General features: G+C 37.8%; 1 protein-coding gene across 1 annotated transcript in view; it reads right to left on the bottom strand.

The window, feature by feature from the left end:
- Positions 1-20,507, bottom strand: part of LOC107660234 (CUB and sushi domain-containing protein 1-like) — a 411,890-nt gene that overhangs the window by 381,425 nt on the left and 9,958 nt on the right. The window contains exon 2 of the mRNA XM_016449502.1: positions 14,304-14,520. Within this exon, the coding sequence (XP_016304988.1) occupies positions 14,304-14,520 (217 nt within the window). The remainder of the gene's footprint in view (positions 1-14,303; positions 14,521-20,507) is intronic.

The raw sequence follows: 20,507 nt of genomic DNA, 5'->3' as shown, positions 1-20,507 counted from the left end.
TTGACCAACAAAAACCTGGTCTAAAGTCTGGCGCAATATTTATTTTTTATTTTTTGTTATTTAAAGAGCGCGTTAGTAATATGTGCCTATAGGCGGGTGCACAACGCACGTACATTTTGCTTATTACACACACAGGGATGCGCAGCAACACACAAACATTTTTAAAAATGAAAAATTAAAGGATTAAAATGTAAAAGATTATTATTGTGTACATAAATATAAAAATTGCTACATGTCATAATGGATAGTCTTTGCATGTATCAGAATTACGCGCGCACGAGCAGATCCATTCCCTCGCGTTCAGTTTTTCTGCTTGCAAATTCCGCCATGTAAATAGCGAATCCGCCATGGCGCAAGCGCAACTGGCTTTTAAAGGGAATGGGAGATGAGACTCTGATTGGTTTATGGCACGTTACGCCAAAACACACCCATTACTCATTAAGAGAACAGGGACAACCATTTTAGACCATGCGCCGACCATTATTCCCGTCCTTAAACTAGCAAAAGTGGATTCGGACACACCCTAAGCGCAATTTCATCGTTAAAATAGGGCCCTGAATATTAATGACTTGTGGAATAGTTCTAGAAGAGTAAGTAATACAAACACATGCACACATACAAATGTTTGTTTCGCTATCTTAGTGAGGACATTGCATAGACTTCCACTGATTTTCTATCAGGTTAGTGATACTTTCTTTTACCTAAGCCTAAACCTACCCCTCACACAAAACTACTGGCATTTTTTTGATTTTCAAAAAGCTTAATTGTGTATGATTTATATTCTTTATATGCATGTGTGTGTGTGTGTGTGTACATGTTTTTCTATCCTGGTGGGGACTTAAACCTGAATACACAATGACTCATGGGGACTCGTGTCACCATGGGGACCTAAATTGAGGTCCCCATGGGGGAAAAAGCTTATAAATCATACAGTGATACAATGAGTTTTTTTTTTTATATATATATATATATAATGTAAAAATGCAGAAAGTTTTCTGTGAGTGGTAGGTTTATGTGTAGTCTTGGTGTAGGGTGATAGAATATACGGTCTATACTCTTAGAACTCTTTTACAAGTCATTAATATTGAGTGGCTTTGGGCATGCTGATATTCAGAATGACTGCACATACATATAGTGCAGTCGTTCTATCAACACAGCCGTGATATGGTCAAATACACACCAGAGCATACAGTTATAAATTGCATACATGAGAATGTATATTTAATGTATCAAATTGATATGTGCTTGTAATCATTAACATCTTATATTTAAACTAATAAAGTATTACTTGGTGGGGGAAAAACTTGTTTATTCCTTTTACAGTATTACATACAGTGGAGTGAGCTGAAACTTTGAGTTGCCAAGAAACCTTAAGGATTTAGAGAGAATCTTTAAAGAGGAGTGGAACAAAATCCCTCCTGAGATGTGTGCAAACCTGGTGACCAACTACAAGACACGTCTTACCTCTGTGCTTGCCAACAAGAGTTTCTCCACCAAGTTTTGCTTGGGGATCAAATACTTATTTGACTCACTGAAATGCAAATCAATTTATAACATTTGAACAGTGTTTTTTTCTGGATTTTTTGCTTGATATTTTCTCTATCCGTTAAAATAAACCTACCATAAAAATTATAGACCCTTCATTTCTTTGTAAGTGGGAAAACTTACAAAATCCGTAGGGGATCAAATAATTATTTTCCCCACTGTATGTCTAGTGCCCTCTAACAACATACTTGTCAGAGCAATACAGCATTGCACAAAGATAAGGTTAGTCAGCTGTCATAATTAATCGACCTGAATGACGGTGAAATTATTTTCAACATTATTATATTCAGAATAGGGTGTTACACTATTTTTATATTTTTATATTTTGCTCATCAATAACACAAGAGAGATACAGAAAGACTTTCTCAGATATGTAATAATTTACCACTCAACTTTAGTAGATTAACGAAACTCTAATTCCATTACTCTGCTAACTGACTACTCACTCTGCCTTTGGCTTCAACAAAACATCCACTGTCATGTGTTGATGGCAATGTGGCATGTGGCTGAGCCCATGTCAAAGTTAGCCCATGCTAATACTCAGATTCACAGAAGCATCAAAAGCATACCCAGCACTGGCACTGAGAGGAGAAAGCATAATGTGAATTAGGGTTATTTTAGCTTAAAATATCAAAACACTGGGGGGAAAAAGTTCCTGGACCTATAAAGTATTTTGCCTTTTACAAATAAATAAGTGTGTTCCACACAAACATTTTACAAACTTTTGACTATAGGTTAGTATGTTCCAAATGCATGGTGTCTGCTTTTCATTAACATGAAAAAAATCTGAATTTAAGTAAGTGTATGCTATTAAAACAGGCTAAATTAACTCAAGCATCCACTTCCATCTGTTTTAAAGGGACAACACACAGAAAATTCACAAACAATGATTGTTTCCTAAACTGCTTGACTCAACACTAACCCCTGTCTTCCACTGGTTGGAAAAAGAGCCACAATGACTACATTCGTACACTGATGAGTCACGACATTTAAACCACTGACAAATGAAGAGGGCAGGATATATCAGGCATCAAGTGAACAGTCAGTTCTTGAATTTCATGTGTTGGAAGCAGGAAAAATGGGCAAGCGAAAAAGATCAGCGTGGGTCAGAGCATCTCCAAAACAGCAAGTCTTCAACCAAAAGTACAAGGAAGGACAACCGATGAACCAGCGCCAGGGTCATGGCCACACAAGGCTCATTGATGCACATGGGGAGTGAATGCTAGTCCATCTGGTCCAATCACACAAAAGAGCTATTGTAACTCAAATTACTGAAAATCTTCATTTAATTTGTTTGGTGTTAGTATGCTGCTAAGCTAACAACTTGATACTCTAATAAGCTTTAAAATATACAGCACACACAAAAATGGGTCAAATATATGTTTTTATTATTATTATGAACTATTTTTATTCATACACTTTGGTACTGATTGAAAGGTAAGTATTTATAATTAACAATTCTCTTTTTTTTTCCACATCTTGAATGGACATTACTTGAGCTCGTCATAATACATTAATGGAATTGCCTTCTCTGTGAAGGCTCTAAGTTATGCAACTTTAAAATTTGGCCAGAATGAGGTGTATTGGAAACATAATTTTACTGCCTAACTTTTGCTGCAGCCTTCATATTTGGAGTGCTCCTACAGTACAATGCCTTAAAATACTGCCCAAGTAGGCAGCTCACTAGGATTTGGTACAGATTTTTATTTGGGAAATTATTACATCTTAACTGGAATAGTCCATTGGCTCTGAAGTATGTAAGCACTTTAAACTAAGATATAACAAAGTAAGAATATCATATATAATAGTAATTTTCATGATTTATTTTGGTTTAATCTAAGTATTGGTTGGTAAAATTCCTCAAGTTATATGGAACACAGTTCTCGTCACAACACCATGTATCACCAGTTGATATAGTTCTACATTTCCTTTCAGCATAGTAACTTCTCTTTTTACCTTTCTAATCACTCATCTCTGGTGCTTGTGAATGTATTTTGCAAAGCCTGAGAGCGACTCTTTCCTCAGAGGAGAGCATATGCACCGTGGCAGGTGTTTGATGTGCATAAAGCAGCACTAGTGATGTGTGCTATCAGTCAGCGAGAAAGTGATGCATTCTTCTGCTGTGGGTGCAGTGCTCTCTCTGGACTGCTCCCAGCAGCCTGAACACATCTCTGGTGCCGAGGGCTGTGCAATTCTGATGCACCACATCTATGATATTAACTTGAGCGACCCGTTCTCAGAGCGACAGATATTAGCTAGCCATGTTAAACTAACAATTCTTTTAGTACCCTCCCCAAATGTAGCACCATCCCCACACCCTCCCTTAATAAGATCAAGCCTTGGCTAGTACATGATTACAACATTTATGGTGCAAAAAGCTAACATTCACATTTGACAGCAATTCAAATGTGGTCATGTTGCTTCCAAATATAGAATACCTATAAATAGCTAATTATAATATCATATAATATAATATAATTTAATATTAATTATGTTTTAATATGATATTCACTTTGACTGTAAATGTTTTATGGAGGGTTCCTTAAAGTATGAAATCACTGTCCTTGTTCCCCATCTATTTAACTCAGAATAAACATTCTGCTAAATATTCCTGTGTTCCACACAAGCAAGAAAGTAATACAGATAATTTGATGGTCAGTAAATAATGACAACATTTTACTTTTATGATACTTTTTGAATTATTATTTATTTTTTATAGTATAAAAATTAGGGATGCACCAATACCACTTTTTCCAGTACTCGCCCGATACCGATACTTTTATTTTTGTTACTTGCCGATACCGAGTACCGATACCAATATTTTTATTGCATTTGTCCATTTTTTAAATATTGGGTACAGAAACCAAAAGAGTATGTATATTGTTAGCTGGTTAACTTCATTTATCAAATAGATACGAGTACGAGTACGAGTACAGGAGCTCAGTATCGGGCCCGATACCGATACCAGTATTGGTATCGGTGCATCCCTAATAAAAATCATTATAATAATTTTGCTGTAGAATTCTTTCTATTCTCTCTAGAATTTTCCCTTGGAGCTATAGCCTTATGGACAGCATTCTAACATATCATGCAACAGAGCTTTGGTCAACCCGAGTTCAAGCTCTGACTCGAGGTCCTTTCCCCTTCTCTACTCTCCGATTCCTTCTGGTTTCTCCTTATACTGTCCTATTAAATAAAATCAAAAATAAAATATAAAAATATTGAAACCAGTTAACTTTGTTATTAACCCTGGTAATTTGGTAAACTACCTTGTCAATTTTTAAGTTTCATGCCTCTTTTTTTCTCCCCATTGTTCTTTTTTCTTTATCTGTCTCTCACATACTTTTCTCTTTTCTATTGCTTTTATAGGAACTTGTAGAAAGTTATATAAATTATAAAAAAAAAAAAAAAACGTTTGATATATTTTCTGTGCATGCATAAAGAAGCTTATAGAATTATCAAAATGTAACAATAGGACTAGCAGAGTAAAGCAACCTTCCCACTTCTCAGTTTTACAAAATGCTTTCTTAGTTCAGCTAGCTTGATTCTCTATCCGGTGTGCTGGATTTGTTCGAGTGACTGGTTATCTCTGCATGCCCTATTTTTTTTCTCCCACTCTGAATGTAGGGTACCCTCTTATGCATGTAAGATACTGGCATTTCATTAGCATGAAAAGGGCTGCATTAAGGTTTCACTGACACCTTGTGGTGGGGAGACAAAGCTCGCAGACAAACTGGTGATTGACATTGTCACGTATAGGTTTCAATTCCACAAGCGGAGAATGTGAAGCTAACAGACGGCACTTATGTGTCATACACAGAGTTTGATATCGCGGTCACAGCATGTTTGGTGTCAGCCCCTAAAGCCCGTAAGACATAGCTCCATCATGCCCCATGAGACACACAGCAGAGAGTCGGAGCTCAACTCTTCTGAGCGACATGCATGCCCTGTGGTAATGGCTCCGCTTAATTAGCGTTAGCACTGAGTGTCAGCACCATCAGATCAGATGCGTAATACTACACAGCCAGAGGAACCATTTTTCAACTGTATTCATTAAAGGTAAATTACTCTATTCAGAAGTGCCTCTATGTGATTGTTGTCTGAATGCACCATTAAAGTGCCACCTTCAGGATAATACATCATTACGGCATCATCAAACCAAAAAGCTGTTTAGCAATCAATCACGGCATGCATCCTCAACAATCCCTACTTCAAATACGCATTTTCATTTTAATATTCATATTTTGTAATATTCATATTTTGTCTTCTAATGATACTTGTCAAACAATTTTTGAGTTAGCTCAAAGTCAATTGAGCCTCATTGCCTTTCACATTCCATCACATCTGCCTCTGACTCATAAAATGACATTTAGTGTCATTAATTTTGCATGACGCTGTAAGCTCAGTACTTGTGTTTACGGATCTCACCTCAAAACAAAATGTACTATGAGATGGTGTTATCAGAAAAAAATCTCCTGAAGTTCAGGTTACATTTTACCACAAAACCAACTGAAAGAAATAAGATATTAGATTTTGCAATAATAAAAATAATGATAACTTTTAATAATAATAATGATAGTGGTGCTTAATTGTTAAGAAAACAATGTCACAATAAAAATACTACTAATAATAAAAAAATTAAAAATAACTACTAAAATAGGCTGCATTTTCTTCTTGAAAAATATAATTACTTGTTGGAGGAGATTGAGAATTATAATCAAAAAGTGATTAATTTATGACCAAACCCATTAGGTATTTAAGCTAATATGAGCTCTATTGATCATGTTTAACAATATTACAAAATAGTTAGAAAGAGGGGGATATATAATAATCTTAAGGAATATTATAAAGACAATGAGAGGATGACTTGATAAAATTTGGTAGTATTTACATTATAATCCTTTTCATCATGGCAGTGGCAATTGCCTCATCATACCATTTAAACAGTGCAGTGTTTTTAAACCTTCCATAGATTTTGTTGGTAACTCTGCAATTAGAATTTAAGAAAAACTAAACTGATAGAGGATCTCTTATTTTATGTACAAACAGCTAGGTGGATCGTTTCTGAAGGTAACATTTCCAAAACAGAATTTTTGATCAATAATTTTTTCTCCATACTGTGAACCAAGTCAACCCTGATTAGAAACAATTAGAGTCTTAAAGGAAACTTACACTCAATGCTGTTTGTAGCATTAATGGTTTACATTGATTCAAAGTCAAAGTGGCTTTGTATTGTATTTTCAGCCATATACAATTGGTACAGTACACAGCTGAAATTAAAACAACAACCCTCCAAAACCCTGGAGCTCCAACGTAGATTAATACCAGATGACACAAAATGAACTAGAACATGCAGACCAACACACAGGACTACATAAAGGGCACATATACAGACATGTGTAAACATTTAGCGCAAGCAACACAACACAGTACAGTGGGACAATAACATGGTGACAGTGTTGCATAGACCAGTAAACAGCGCTAAATGTGTAGTAAAGTGCAAATTAAAAATAACTTTATAACAATAAATACATAACAAATAAATAATAAATGATTCAATATAAAAAATGATTAATTACTCAAGGGTGATTAAAAAGAGAATTGCACAACGTAAACTACAGCTAAGAGTTGTTGCATTGTGCATGTATTATAACATGCAGCAGAAGTCAAGTCAAGTCACCTTTATTTATACACGCTTTAAACAATACAGATTGTGTCAAAGCAGCTTTAGAGTGTTACACAGGAAACACTTGTGCTGATAATGCAGGAGGACATTAGAAGACAGTCAGTTTATCAGTTAAAGTCAGTTCATTGTTGATTAGTCATGTCATCGTCCAGCTCAGTTCAGTTCTCTTCCAATAGTGTCTGTTCAGTCAAGTCAACAATGTTGCCAGAAATTGTGTCCCCAATTAAGCAAGCCAAAGGCGACAGTGGCAAGGAACCAAAACTCCATCGGTGACAGAAAATAGAGAAAAAACCTTGGGAAAAAACAGGCTCAGTCGGGGGGCCAGTTCTCCTCTGGCCAGATGAAACCAGCATGGTGTGGTTTAATTCTAGGCTGCAACGCACGTCAGATGAAGAAATGTAATACTGAGGTCGATACATTTGCACAGCTACTTGTGGGCAGGGCTGCTTTACAGTATTAACATGAAAAAACATGGAGTAATGCAAAAATGAAGGGTATGTCAGAAGAATGAGAGGCAAGCAACACACATTCAACTGATGAGCGGTTACAGGTGTTTATATCAGCTAAGTCGAGTGTATGCTGTGGGTTAGTAGATATTTACATTTACATTTACATTTAGTCATTTAGCAGACGCTTTTGCAGAATGCAAGCTTCTAAAGGGCACATAACTCTGAAGTAATGAATTTAGGTAAATGGGTGCAGAGCCAGTGGTGGTTTTGTAGGCAAACATTAATGCCTTGAATTTAATGCGAGCAGCTACTGGTAGCCAGTGCAAATTGATGAACAGAGGTGTGACATGCATTCTTTTCAGCTCATTAAAGATTAATCTTGCAGTGGCATTTTGGATTAATTGCAGAGGTTTGATAGAAGTGGCTGGAAGACCTGCCAAGAGAGCATTGCAATAGTCCAGATATAGCTCCCAAACCATATAGAAAATGTACATGTATCTGACAGGCAGATTTCTGAGGGCATCTGGAAACAAGATGAAAGTGAATAGAGGCAATATGTAAGAAAGAAAGTGAAACAAAGAATGACAAATGATGTATTTGTGCAGTTTGGATAGTTATATGATATATATTCCAAATACACATGTAATACAACATTTGTAAAGCAAATGCTTCCAAATGAAACTGTGCATCAGCCATTTGTCTCTGAACTCAATTTTTTCCTCCTACAGAAATGCAAAGGCAATTCTAAAGCATTTGTCTTTAGTAATGCCCTTTGTAGACTGACAACAATCTATGTTCATTTTTTACCTCAGGATCTTGATGTATTTGCAAACAGTGCCTCAGAGTGTCAAAAGTGCAGCAGAAATAATTATTTTTTTATCATAAAACCATAACTCCATATTGTACCAACTCTTAATGCATCTTACTGCGACAGAAAAATATATTTCAGTGGAACCTAGACTCCAAACAATATTAAAAATGCTAGGTCACAATTTTAACACAAGTATAACACACCATTGCCGAACTGTTTAAAGAGTGGGGGAAAAATATTATTCTAAGCACTGCAGCTAATCCTAGCATTAATGCACTGTTCTTTGTTTTTGTTTGTTTGTTTTTTGTATGTTTGCATTAACTTGACCTATCTATCTGGTCTGTTTTTAAAGTAGACACTTTCTCATAGTAGTACAGGAACATTTTAAGAGAGGCTCGAATAGACTGACAAATGGCTAGGCTAGCACTTTAATTTTTCACCTGAATATTTACATAAAATAAATAAATAAAATAATAAAAATTATAAGACCAGGATTTGAGAATTTTGAAACATAATTTGAAATAAATATTAATGATTTATATCTAGTCTGGATGCAACAGGTGGGAATCTACTATACAAGCCAGGCAAGGTGTGCCAGATTATCTCGGCCTTTTCTGTTCTGCACAATATCTGCTTGAGACATAGACTTGACATGCCAGAACGAGAAATGCACGTGGATGTACCAGTAGATCCATCCCACTACCCGCTGACTGGAATGCTGTCACAAAGGTGAACTCAGAAACTAGGGAGAGCTGGATCCAGATGTAGAGAGATTGTTGTTGTAATAATACAATACAAAGACAAACCAGGAAACCAGGAAACCAATAAATGGAAGGAACAGAACTGAGCACACCAACAAGACATCCATATATGGACATGGACAACAAGACCTAACAAAGAACAAAGGAAGCACAATGGCTTTTATACCCTGGAGTTAATATGCTAACAAGACACACCTGGACAAAATCAGGGAACTAATCAACCAGAAAGCTACAAAGGGCCTACAAAAATATGGCACAAGAAAGAGGAAAACATCACAACCGAAAAATCCAAATAACAAAAACACATAGCAGCATACAGACATCTTTAGCACCATGGAGAGCACCATCAGAGGAGGCCACGGCAGGAGCTGGGTTATTCAGTAAGAATGAACAGGACTAGGGATAGCTCCTCTAATACAGGTATGCACCTTTTCCCCTCTAACAGGGAGCCTCAGCTGCATGCTGTTAGACACAATAAACCTCAACCGCATAAAAGAGAACAAGGAGGCCTCAGTAGGAGAACAGCCAGTGAGGTGAGCAGACGCAGAGTGCTGGATGTCCCACAGCCCAGACGTTGGACAAGATCTAACAAAGACAAGCTCTAGAGGGCAGATGCTTAGTGAGGACGTGAGTAGCCTGATCTTCCTTCCAGATTGAGGAATTTGTTGCACTAAGGGCTAGTCTCAGAAGGAAGTAATACTTCACAGTTACATTTTTACCCTATTCACTCTCCCTCACTTTGAGAATAAAGGAAATTAAGTTTTGCCCTCCCTGAACTCCTGCCTGGTGAATTGTTTGTTCTGACACTCCGAGATGAATTCCCCAAATCCTGTATTTAAAGGTTACAGAACATATAACAAATGCACGTCACTGCATTTGTGAGAAGACGTCAATCCACAAGTTTTTCCAACAGGTAAGACTATTCAAAAAAGAAGTCACACTCACAGTTTTCTCATACAATCAACAAGAGCAGACAGAGTCAGGTTAATCACACCTGCCAAAGTCCATTACCTCAACAACTAACTGATTTACCTCTTTTTGTGATCACAGGATGGCCGCAGATAGCACCCTACCCTGACTAGGACAGTGTCACGTTTATGTTTACTTCCAGGGCAGTCGTGGCCTAATGGTTAGAGAGTCAGACTTGTAACCCGAAGGTTGCGGGTTCGAGTCTCAGGTCCGGCAGGAATTGTCGCTGGGGGGAGTGAATAACCTCTCCAGGTGGACTCTCTTCCACCTTCAACACCACGACTGAGGTGAGACCCTTGAGCAAGGACCCCTGAAACAATATGGCTGTCCACTGCTCCAGGTCTGTGCTCATGGTGTGTGTGCACTTGGATGGGTTAAAAGTTTCAGTCCTTGATTGTCCTTTCTTGTTTTTATATTAATGGTTTGCTTCTCCTATGTTCCTGGTTTCCTGAGCTCATGTGTTGAGATATATCTACTTTGTTTTGTTTTTGGAAGAATTAAAGTGCTGCTAAATACAATCCTCTATCTCTCCTTGTCTTTGCAGAAGCAAGCCTGATAGAACAACGGACCAATAATTGAAATGGATCTGCCAGCAGTATGTCTCCTCCTCCTCACCCAGGGGGATCAGTCCCTTGAGGACCACACCAGTGACTTTTTTGACCTGGGAGCCTGACCAGGTGCAAGAGACGGCACCAACATCTATATTAGAGGGCATTCTCATGGCGTTTGAAGGGATGGAATGGAGCCCCATCCACCCTCTTTTCGCTGAAGTAAGTTGACTGAGCTTGGTATCCTTTGAGATATTTATATAATGTAAAGATGTCTGCTCCCAGAGACTCTTACCCCCGCTGACCCCATCCGGAGTCCTGTTTCCTTCGTCTCCGCTGGTTCCGCCCAGCCCTGAGTCTCTTTTGTCTCCACTGGTTCTGCCCAGCCCTGAGTTTCCCTCATCTCCACTGGTTCTGGTCATCTCTGAGTCTCCTTCGTCCCAGTTGTTCCTGTCCAGCCTGCTATTCCCTACTCCTCTGCAGACTTCATACAGTCTTTCAGCCCCACCTCCGCTGGATCTCTCCTCAGCTCCATCTTCAGTGACACTGCCACACTGCTCAGATACACCTTGGGTTTCCAGGTCTCAAGCTCTGTCCTGGGATGTCAATCCACTTGCTCTGCCTCAAGACTCTGAGCCCAGGACTCCGCCGCAGTTTTCTGGGTCTGTGGCTGAACCTTGACCCTCCTTCCCTCTTGCTCCATCTCCTTCGGTTCTGCTGTGGGCCTGCATCCTGGTGGGTCTTTTGGGGGTTATTCCATGGCTCCTCCATCCACCATCTCCCCCTGGCTCTTCATTCCATCGTCTCCTGCCTGGATACTATCTTCATCATACCTCCCTTCACTCCTCCATGGACTGTTGCATTATTTAGGGACCTTTCTATCAGGGACCTTTGCTGCCCCCCTACCTTGTTTACAGTCTGCACTATACATTTCCAGTCCACAAACTTTGTTTTGTGTGAGAGACCACTGGAGAGGCTCCCAAAAAGCACAAACCTCTACCTCCACCAACAGGACCCAAATTTCAGCCTTGTTAAAATATTTTTTTTTCTTGCCGCTTGCCATTCTCAAGTAAAGGATTTGTATGTTAACTGGTGCTCTTTTATATGCTAATGACATTAATTAGGGAACATTTACAAGGCAGAGATCTGAAACCATTTAGCTACGCACAATTTAATTTGCAATTTATAGATTTCACATCTGAAAGAGAGGAGAATACACTTTTTTGTGAGTATTTTCTCTGAATCACACGCATGCACAATTAAGTAATGATCTTAGGTCAAATGTAGGATGGTTTCTACACAACATTTTATAAATGAGGCCCCAGGTTCCCAGGTTTTATCTGTTTGAACAGTAGTTGGTTCATGTTTTGTGTCAGTCTGGGTTGAAGCACAAGCTAGCTAAATAGCAGTCACCTGTAGCATGGTGCTGTGGTATAGATGTCCCATATCATCAATTACTGACACAGTGTTGAGCGAACCTATAAATGGGAACACCTTGGTTACGTATTACTATTGTCTATACTATGGTATACTATTGTCATTTTGCATTATTGACACTATTTTCCTAATTAATGCTGTTCAGTTGCTTTGACACAATCTGTATTGTTAAAAGCGCTATATAAATAAAGGTGACTTGACTTGACGTATGCAACCCTGGTTCCCTGAATAGGGGTGCATAGCCTGCCATACTCCACAAACGCTGGTGATCCAGTGTCTTGAGGGGCTACATAAGTGACATCAGTCATTGCATTGCTGTGTTTCTATACAGACTGCAGACAATCGTTGCAATCATTGTTTTACCTTTTTGGATGGGTTGGGTCACATTTCTTAGTCCATAAGTCCATCTATCTTTACGTAAATATTTGCATCAACCACTGACACTTAAAGGGGTCATATGATGCAATTTCAAATTTTCCTTTCTCTTTGGAGTGTTACAAGCTGTTCGTGCATAGATAAGATCCCTAAAGTTGCAAAGACTAAAATCTCAAACCCAAAGAGATATTCTTTATAAAATAATTATTTATAAAAGAAGATTTGTCCACGCCGTCCTAAAACGCCTCGTTTAAACATGCCCCCACGTCGTCACATGTGGTTGCCACAAGCCCGCCGGCCACTCCTTCGTCGAATCTGCCGGCTGCGCCGTTCTCAAGCCTGCCGGCCGTTCCTCACTCAAGTCTGCAGGCCTCCGCTCACTCAAGCCCGCCGTGTGTGATGCTGTGTGTTTCGTTGTGAAAGCGAAACTACTTTGTTTGGCCTTCCAAAAGAGGAACTAGAAATCAGTGGTTAAGTTGTATTTACAACACTGTTCCAGAACAGTTCAACCCAACTATTCAGATGTGTGCAGCGCATTTTATGGAGGACTGTTTCCTGAACCTGCAGAGTAGTCTACAATGCGTCTGTGCAAAAAGTCTGCTTCTATAAAGTGGGGCAGTTCCAACTTTGCAAGGACAGTCTGGCGCTTCTGACTCACAGCCTGTAAGTATGTTTTTTATATTTAAAGAATTTGCCACTGACGATTCAAACGCAAGTTTTGAGCAGTGTAGAGTAGCGCTTGTTGTTTGTCGTTTCTCCGATCCCAAATGCAGACATGGTTTTATGTTTACGCGGCGCGATACATAACGCAACGCGTAAAAAGACAGTATAAGTCATTATAATCAGTAATTATGTCCCGACTGGATGCAACAAATGCCTCGTTTGTAAGGGGTTTTACTGATTCTGTCTCGTCGCGCCGGGACACGGCTTCACAGTATGGTAAGGGGCGTAACATTTCCGTCACATGCTTGAGGTATTTAGCCAATCACAACGCACCGGATAGCTGGCCAATCAGCGTACACCTCGCTTTTTAGAACGATGAGCTTTGTAAAAATCGACGTGTTTTAGAAAGGCGGGGCATAGAGGAGCAACAATAATGTACATTATGTGAAAAATAATGTGTTTTTTTAACCTTAAAACGCATAAACACATTGAATTACACCAAATACACAAAATAATGTTATTTTTAGCAACGTCATTTGACCGCTTTAAAATAATTCTTCATCTCCATCCATTTTAACGGGGCCTCTGCACTTGTTTTTGTCTCTCTTAATCATTTCTTAATCCATTAGACACTTCAAACTCCAAAATTCTTCGCAATATGTCCTTCTAACAGCTTTCTTCAGGAAACATAAATTGACCTTTGACTCTTTAAGAACTACATTTGTGATTGTGTTATACATTTGTAGCTGTAATTTAATGGGAGTCTCTCCTTTAGCTGGATCTGACAGACCAACCAACTGTTGTATAGGATGGTGTTGGATAAGTTATATTTCAATAAAATGCAGTCAGAAAAAAATTATAATCAAGCACTTCCTGTCTTCCTGTCTTCTGTTCATAGGGTTCATAGAGCCTTCACTCATGGAAAACATGGTGAAACACCTGCATATCTTTTTACAACTGAAACAAAAGGCCATAAAAATGCATGTGACCGTGTATATAAGGCCAAAACAAAGGCATCTCAAAGCTATAGCATCAGGAAATAAGGAGCATAGGCCTCACCTCATCTTCAGGTTGCCTGGCTGTGGTTGTCCATCATAGATGGAGACAATGTCAAAGTCCTCCTCCAGAGCGAAGGTGTGAAATGACAACTGTATCCTGTTCCGCTCTCCAGTGACTATGATCCACGTACAGTTGGCATAGTTGGGGTAGCCGTGGGGAAAGCCAGGACTCTCTATAGTCCCATTGAGACCTTGTACCAAGCCGCCACAAGTCTGACCTAAGGACACAAAAACAGAAAGTTAGTGACCTCCATCTGTCATTACATTATTTTACATTGTAACAGTTCTGCTCAGCAGTTATATATATATATATATATATATATATATGCAGGGCCGCTGCTGGTCAGATGGGTGCCCTAAGCAGGATTGTATTGTTGTGCCCCCCTCCCTCAAATATTATGGAAGTAAAAAAAAAAAAAAAAAACTAGTATAGGGGTCAAAATAGAACTTTAATAAAATATTAAGTAAATAAATAAATAAATTGTATTATTTGCAAATTACAAATCTACACAGTTACCTATGGCTATAATTTTATTAATACAGTTGTCTGATTTTATTGTCTCAAGCATTCAGAAATCATGCAAAAGAAAATTAAGCAGTTTTACTACGATACAACCATGGTTCATTTTTGTAAGGGTTGTGATGTCCACATGTATTTTGTTGAAGAAATTATAGAGGCTGTGTCATCTATATATAGCAAAAAGGTGGCCAAAAATTAAAGATTAAGTGGATATTTGAATTAAATGTTTGGTCAATAGCCTATTAAACAAGGATTTGATTGTCCTGTAAGTGTAGCAGCAGCAATTACATGGCCTTTGGCTCCCTTTGCAGGCATTTGTAATAACATGTAATGTACATAAATTGTTTATTTTGTATTACATTATGTATTTTAACAGTGTTATTCAATGAAACCATATAATTATTAATTAACCAATCATTATTGCCTCATTGTTTTTTTTAGGCTTATGAATGTGCCTGAAAGTGATGCACGGGCTTCGTTTTAACTTTTTTTTTTCCTCTCGGAGCCGGATTGCTGATGTCTTTTCACGGGCATAGCTGTCCATCAATTATGATAATTTGCCGCAAACATGAGGTGCGACATGAGGTGCGAGAGCGGAGCGTGTTTTTTTAAAGCAACTAGGATGGTGCCTCCCCCCGGGAGATGGTGCCCTACGCAAACTGTGTACTCCGTGTATAGGGAGCAGCGGTACTGTATATATATATTATATATATATATGTGTGTGTGTGTGTGTGTGTGTGTGTTTATTATTTTTGGTTCATTTTCCCAGTTGAGAAAATTTATTTTATGTCTGTTAAAGATTTTAACTACATTACTGTTACAGAGGAGGCTCCCTTACCGCCTCCTCCGCACCACCGGAGGGAACCGTCTCCCGAATATTAGACATTCCCATTCGGACTCCAAATCCCATCACCCCTCATGCCTGGGACTGATTAATCATCCACACCTGCACCTCATATACACACACACATATAAACCACTCACACACACAGACTCTCTGCGAAGTCTTGATTTGCCCTGGCTGTCATTTCCGAGCGTTATACCCGTGTTTGATTTTCTGTGCATCTGTTATTGGACTGTTTCCCGTTACTCTGATTGTTATCTGCCTGCCCCGACTTGGATTGTTTCCCCTGGACTCTGATTGCTTGCCGCCTGCCCCGATCTCTCGCCTGGTACTCGACTCTGTCTCAGCCTTGTCTCTGCTGTTCTACCTTGCTGGTATTTGACCTTGTATTGTCTGACTATTCTAATAAAGGCTGCAAATGGATCCACACGCTTCTGACTCGTCACAACAATTACATTGAGGTCATTTTGTCCACTTTTATAAATATTATAATATAATATCATATATAATTATATGTACTAGCATGTAGATGATCTGGATAAAAATATGGATAAAAAGCTGCAAAACTCATTTATTTTCATAGCAAGAAATCTATCATGCAAATTCAGCATCTCTGTATTATTTGCAATAGCTTGCTATTTTTGCGCATATTGTAAAACATTAAATTGAGAGATCTATAGAGATCCCAGTCTTAAATTCTATTGTAAAGTGGCTTTCTGACTCTGAAGAGCACTTGAAGTGAGAAAGGTGCAGGTCAGTGCTATCTCATATGTGCACTTTTGGTGCACTCTGCACAAAGACATATGTCACTTTATATAGAGATCCACCAATCAGCGACCTCTCTGTTACTGAAGCAAAAATCTTCGCAAAGGCAGGAGCAATCAGCAGTTCCCTTTCATGGGAACTTCAGGTAAGTAAAAGACCTAAGGGATGTTATCCAGACAGGGCGTCAGCTGCGCAAAGGCAGGAGCAATCAGCAGTTCACTCCCATAAAGCATTGTGAATGTTGTGCCAGCCTGCACTCCCAAACATGTAGCCTGCTTGTACAAATCTGAATATAAACTTAAAATACCTTAAAAATAAAACTCAAAATACCTTTAAAATATGTTCAAATACTGTATTTAAACTTCTTAATATACTGTACTTGGATTGCTTCAGCTAAACCCAGATTAGTTTGGTTGATTTAATGCCCAAATGTGAGCAAACTATTGATCTGAGTTCATTTATGACTGGACAGTAATATCTTTTGTTTTCATGATAACTATGTAAACACAAAAGTTTTTTTTGTTTTTTTTTACTCTTAAAGAGAATACACAAATATATATTGCATCACTGTTGTCCTGAGCCTAATATCTGCTTTTTTTACTCCATATTCATTTCTTATGCACTAATATTTACAGGTAATCATTCTTATGCTGTCGCTGACTATTGCATAATATTTGTTGGTGATTATTTTCACTGCAAAACTGAGACTGAGGCTGAGATGTTCCTTAATGGCACAATGATTCCATATGCTTGGTAATAATCTTTACAATATGCTGACGGATTCATACCTGAAAATTGCAAACTTAAAAGAGGACGTTGCATTGTGATATACTTATTACAGTTATCCAAAGCATGCTCAGCTGAGTGCCAGCTGTTTCCCACTGTTCTTGACTAAATCACAGATGCAGTGCATTCTCAGGAACAATAAAAAGCAGTCCACTAGTTGTTCACAGATACAGTTGTTACTGAAAGTGAAAGCATACTTTGTCATGCCATTGTAACAAATAAACTCTTGATCTTTACATCTTATTAATACATTAAAATGGTAAATAAGTCTGCTGTCTGCTGTATTTCTCATAGGGGCTTGTACACTGCAAAATAACACAATCCTAGCCATGTGAAAAAAGAATTGTGCTTAATTGTACTGTGCATTTGTAGTGTACTTCAAATCTTAAAAGTAATTTTAAAAATGTACTTGCAAATAGTATAATATTAATTAAATAAAAGGTCACTTAAGTGTACTTAAAGCAAAGTGTTTCCTGCAAACAGGCAGCTTTACACAAGACATTAGTTAATGGATTGGAGTCATGAGGATTACTTGTGGATCAATGTGATACTTTTATTAGCTGTTTGGACACTGAATATCTAATGGCACCCATTCACTGCAGAGGATCCATTGGTGAGTATAAGTAATGTAATGTTAAATGTTTCCAAATCTGTACCGATGAAGAAACAAACTCATTTATATCTTGGATGGCTTGAGGGTGAATAAATTGTCCATACTTTTATGAACACATCTTGTGATGGCTACTTCCAGCAGGATAAAACACACACATTTTTTTTGTTAACATGACATGAGTTCACTGAATTCAAATGGCCTCCAAAGTCACTAGATTCAAACTCAAACTCAATCCAATAGAGCACCTTTAGGATGTGGTGGAATGGTAGATTTGCATCATGGATGTGCAGCTGACAAATCTGCAGCAACTACGTGTTAATATGGATCAAAATCTCTGAGGAATGTTTCCAGCACCTTGTTGAATCTATGCCACGCAGAATTAAGGCAGTTCTGAAGTCAAAAGGTACTAGCAAGGTGTATCTAATAAAGTGGCCGGTGAGTGTAGATTTTAAATGACTATGTTTTACTGATCATTTGTTCAGCTTTAAAGAATTACACCTCCTTGATGTGCTGACTAACATACGAATGCACATGTACTTGATTATAATTTTAAGTGTAATGTATCATTTGATATTACATTTAAAATGTATTTATTCTCTACATACTAACTTGCAACTTCCTCATTACAAATGTGTAATTACAAATATATTTAAATACATGACATACAATTTCATTTCTAATACATTTTCCCTTAATTATAAGTGCCCGAAAACATTACATTCAGTTTGCATTTAAATTTATTATTTTAAAATATATTATTTCTATAATAAGTAGGCTTAAGTACTATTTTGGAAAGTATGCTAAAGTGTAATTCTTTTTCACAAGGTCAAACCTTGTACAATCTACCCTAAAATAAACAACTTTTATTATTGCTGGCTTAACTGTTTTAATCTTTATACTCCAACCGCCTGGCTTCATTCTATGTAATGCCACTTTTCTTATCTTTGCTAAGAGGTACATCGTACTAGGATTATTAGATATGTAGTGTATACATCATATGGAAGTTAAATGTGTCAGTTTAGTGTAGAATGTGTGATGCATAGCTGCCACAGCAGTGTGATGCATATTGCTGTCAGTCCTGCTGGTGTAGTTCAGAGCAAAAAACACCAGCCCAAAATCCATTCTCTTCTTAATGAGGTCATTTATCATTTAGCAGCATGTGTGAAGGGACAAAAGTTTTAGAGCCTTATCATTATACGTTACATTACTTTTTCATACAAATATGTGTTTTGAAGTTTCAAACACAAGAATGTGCCTTTTTTTCCACCTTGGTCAATGAAAATTATTTGTAATGTTTTGTTCTTTCTTTTGAACTCTATCTATTAATCCTAACTTTAACCATGGGAACAACTGTTAAACTGAGCTGAGACCAGACTCTTACTGGTAGCTGAACACTTACAGTTAAATAAATAAAAATAAAAATAATACAAGAAAGAAAGAAAGTGTGTTTGCGTCTGCCAGCAACCTAATGTATGCATAAGGCTTTATGTACTGAAAGTAATTTTAATAGGTACCGCTAGATGGAATTCAATTTATACCAGTCAGATGAGACCATGCCAACATAGTATGCACGTTTTTATCAGAGTATGCCAAGCTGAACCAACAGCATCAAAAAAGAGACTGGCTTCATTAAAAGGTGTAGGTGTATAAAACTCAATGAATAGAGATTATATCATTATCCTTTCAACCTCTTCTGTTTTTCTGCTGAAAGCAAAATAAGGCAAAATCGTTCCACCCTCAGTCAGGCACCATTAGCAAACATTAAATAAAGCTTGTGAGTGTATCTGCATATAGATGTCATTGATTTCAATTTACTCTTGTTTTGATTCCTCAGCAGGGCTTTGTGTCAATCTTAAGTCATGCATAGCCGATTACGGCTGGTAAAGTGCACACTTTTGTAGACCTCAGTAAAGCCAAATGACTCTGACGAGCTGGGAATGAAGCAAGCTGGGCTCTTAAGGAAGTGGCATATGAATGAATGCAGGCCTGTGTTGATTAGTTCTCTATTTGACCGTGTTGTCAATAAATCTACATATGTAACATCAGAAACTGACAGATACATTCTTCTTTGTTACCTTGGGTCATTTTTAAATGCTTCTTCTTAATGATAAATCCTTTATTTTATACATCCATCATTTTAAAGTTACTCAAATCACTGATCTATCCATCATCAGTGCTGGTACAATATGATGAAGATAAACCTAATGAAGAATTCTCACATTATGAATCTTTAAAGGAACAGTTCACTCAAATATAAATTCTGTCTTTATTTAATCACCCTTACATCATTCAAATCTTATATGCTGCTATTTATTTTTTTCTACAATTAAGAACATTTTGAACTTCATGCAGCTCTTTCCCTACTAGTAGCATGCACGGTAGAGAAAAGTGCCCTTTTGGTCCGATCTAGGCGCTCCCAGACCATGATTTCCAGTGTTGCCAACTTAGCAATTTTGTTGCTAAATTTAGCAACTTTTCAGACTACCCTAGCAACTTTTTCTTCCAAAAGCACCTAGCAACAAATTTAGCAATTAAAACAATTTATTTGGCAACTTTTAGCAACTTTTGATAAGTGACTCAGACAATAAAAAGGCACACATTTTCCATCCAAATTACACAAAAAGAGGAAACCAAAGATGCCTAGCAGTACACACATCACATGAATTAAGTTAGCTGC

This window comes from Sinocyclocheilus anshuiensis, unplaced genomic scaffold (assembly GCF_001515605.1).
Source record: "Sinocyclocheilus anshuiensis isolate Anshui unplaced genomic scaffold, SAMN03320099.WGS_v1.1 scaffold475, whole genome shotgun sequence".
Taxonomy (NCBI): domain Eukaryota; kingdom Metazoa; phylum Chordata; class Actinopteri; order Cypriniformes; family Cyprinidae; genus Sinocyclocheilus; species Sinocyclocheilus anshuiensis.
The sequence above is the reverse complement of the archived record's forward strand: the minus strand, read 5'-3'. Positions and strand labels throughout refer to the sequence as shown.